The 2,483-nt window shown below is 31.4% G+C and overlaps 1 protein-coding gene across 1 annotated transcript; it reads left to right on the top strand.

The window, feature by feature from the left end:
- The first annotated feature begins 600 nt into the window (after positions 1-600).
- On the top strand, positions 601-2,111 carry LOC118754827. The gene is made up of 2 exons (XM_036489703.1): positions 601-842; positions 900-2,111. The coding sequence occupies exon 2, from the start codon at positions 993-995 to the stop codon at positions 2,109-2,111; it is 1,119 nt and encodes a 372-aa protein (XP_036345596.1). The 5' UTR covers positions 601-842; positions 900-992.
- Positions 2,112-2,483: the final 372 nt, after the last annotated feature.

Raw genomic sequence — 2,483 nt, 5'->3', positions numbered from 1 at the left:
GAGAATTTATTCATGCTTGGCAAATTAAGCAAATATTTAAACTAAGAAAGACTGATATATATACACATATGTATTGTATGTTCCTCACGTTTTTATACATACATACTGTAAAAGTGTTAGGGCTGTTAACTTATCTATTGACGATTTAACTATAGTTTAAAATAGATAAGTTTACGGCCCTTAATATGCTTAATTTGTTAAATGGCCCATCAAGTCGATTGGCCGTGTATGTTCTTGTGGTGTGATTGTACCTGCTGCTGGTGCTACTTCAAAAACTATTTGAAAATTGTATGATTGTACCAGCTGCTGGTGTCGTGAGTGTTGAAATTAGCTAAATTTTCAAAGTAAAAACTATGTGAGTCAAAGCCGTGTTTGTGGAAGATTAAGTTCACGATATTGCAGTTGTGAATTGAAAAAAAAGAAGAAAAATTATGAAATTTCGGCTCCAATTATTTTGATCTTTCCTCGACCTGATTTGTAAAGAAAGGAATATTGTACCAACATTTTGGTAAGTTATATGCTTCGAGCCTGATGAAACAATCACTTGATGGAGCCAGCAATTTGTTGTCGTATATTTCCGTTTTTATATGTAAACTACTTTTACTTAATTTCTAGTTAGTATTTAGTTCTAAGATATAACTCTAGTCGAACACACCAAGTAGATGGTGTAGTGTGTTCGGGGCATTATGTACATAGTATAACAGTTAAGATGACACTTGTGAAGAGAAACGATTAGAAACAAAGAAACGAAGTAAATACAAAAAGTTAAGCGGCAAATCATTGTGCTGAGGAAAATTAATAAATTACAAATTATAAGCTTTAAATGTCGTTTCTCTTTATAGGTAAAGTAAACTATTGTGATAAGAATCAATATTAAATAATATAAACACTCTTTATAGAGAAACCCAATTGAGTTTATACATTTGTTGCTGTGTTAGGCGGATCGAGTTAAACAAACATTACAAAACGACATTTTTGCTAACATTTGAAGAATGGAGAAGCTTAAATTCGAATTTTTGGTAAAATCTGCTGAGGACGGAAAAACGAATATAATGGCGATAACCACAATCACCACAAGTGATGATAGAGTTTTTAAAATACCAGCAGAAATGCAGCCAGCAAGTTTACATGAACAATTAATAAATACACCAACTTATACAAAAATAAAAAACACATTAAAAAGGAGACACCAAACAAGAAAAGTATGGATAAATGTAACGGAAGATTTAGCCGGAATTTATATGGATGATGATGGAAATATGCAGTTCAAAGATTACTTTCTTGAAGAGATACCGCCAACAAATCCCACTGCAGGTATTTCAGAGGAGTCACTGTCGAAAGTTTTAGAGAAGCTGAGTGCAACAAAAAAAAATTGTGAATACCCTAATTTGAAGAAAATTGCTGAAAAATTTGTGCTAGAAAAATTCTCAGCCAAAAACTCAAATGCTAACCAATGGATGACCATATTTGAAAGTGAGTGCGACCGCTTTGACATATGTAAAGATGAGGAGAAAATCGAAGTCTTGAGACTTTTCTTAGAAAAATCATGCTTGGATTGGTACAGCTCTATGCTTATTAAATTATCGTTAGCTTCTGAATGGGGAAAGTGGAAAGAAAACTTTTGTGGCACCTATGCAAATAAAGGATGGGCTGCGAGCAGATATGCAATCTCATTCAGATATAAAACAGGTTCACTTTTGGATTATGCTTTGAAGAAAGAAAGACTTTTATTAGAAATAAGAAAATCAATTGACACAGGGACATTAATTGATCTTATTGCAGAAGGGTTACCACATTATATAGCCGACAGAATAGATAGAGAAAAAGTAGTTAATACAGAAGAACTTTACAGTGAGATTAGAAAACTTGAACATTTAGTATCCAGAAAAACTATAGATAGAAAGAACGTATCAGCTTCTTATTCGAAAGAAAAAGAAACATTTGGAAAGAAAAAACCATGCAAAATCTGCGAAAAAGAAAACAGAGGTACTCGTTATCATACAGAAGCTACATGCTGGTTTAAAAATCAAAAAAGTGAAAAAGAGATAAAACATGTTAATAATAATGAATTGGAATGGGAATTAAATGATATGGATCCAAAAAACTTGTAGTGCCACCATTGATCAAAGTTAAATTATTAATAAATGGAATTATTGAAGTATATGGAATTTACGATTCTGGTTCGAATGTATCTTTAATAAATTCGCGTTTATTACGCTTTAAACCAAAAAATAAAGATTTTTATACTGCAAATTTGAAAACGATCAATGGTACAAAAAAGGCTGAGGGAATGATAACTATTAAAACTAAAATTTTTGACATTGAAAAAGAAATACAGGTTTTTGTAGTAAACGAAAAAAATTTTAGCTACGATTTTCTGATTGGATTAGATTGCATAAAATCATTCAAATTAATACAAAATGAAAACCTAATTATATCCCAAAAATGTACACCTTGTAGAAGCAAACTCTCAGAACTACCTT

This window comes from Rhagoletis pomonella, unplaced genomic scaffold (genome assembly GCF_013731165.1).
Source record: "Rhagoletis pomonella isolate Grant_MI unplaced genomic scaffold, Rhpom_1.0 Rhpom_scaffold_00002, whole genome shotgun sequence".
Taxonomy (NCBI): Eukaryota; Metazoa; Arthropoda; class Insecta; order Diptera; family Tephritidae; genus Rhagoletis; species Rhagoletis pomonella.
The sequence above is the reverse complement of the archived record's forward strand: the minus strand, read 5'-3'. Positions and strand labels throughout refer to the sequence as shown.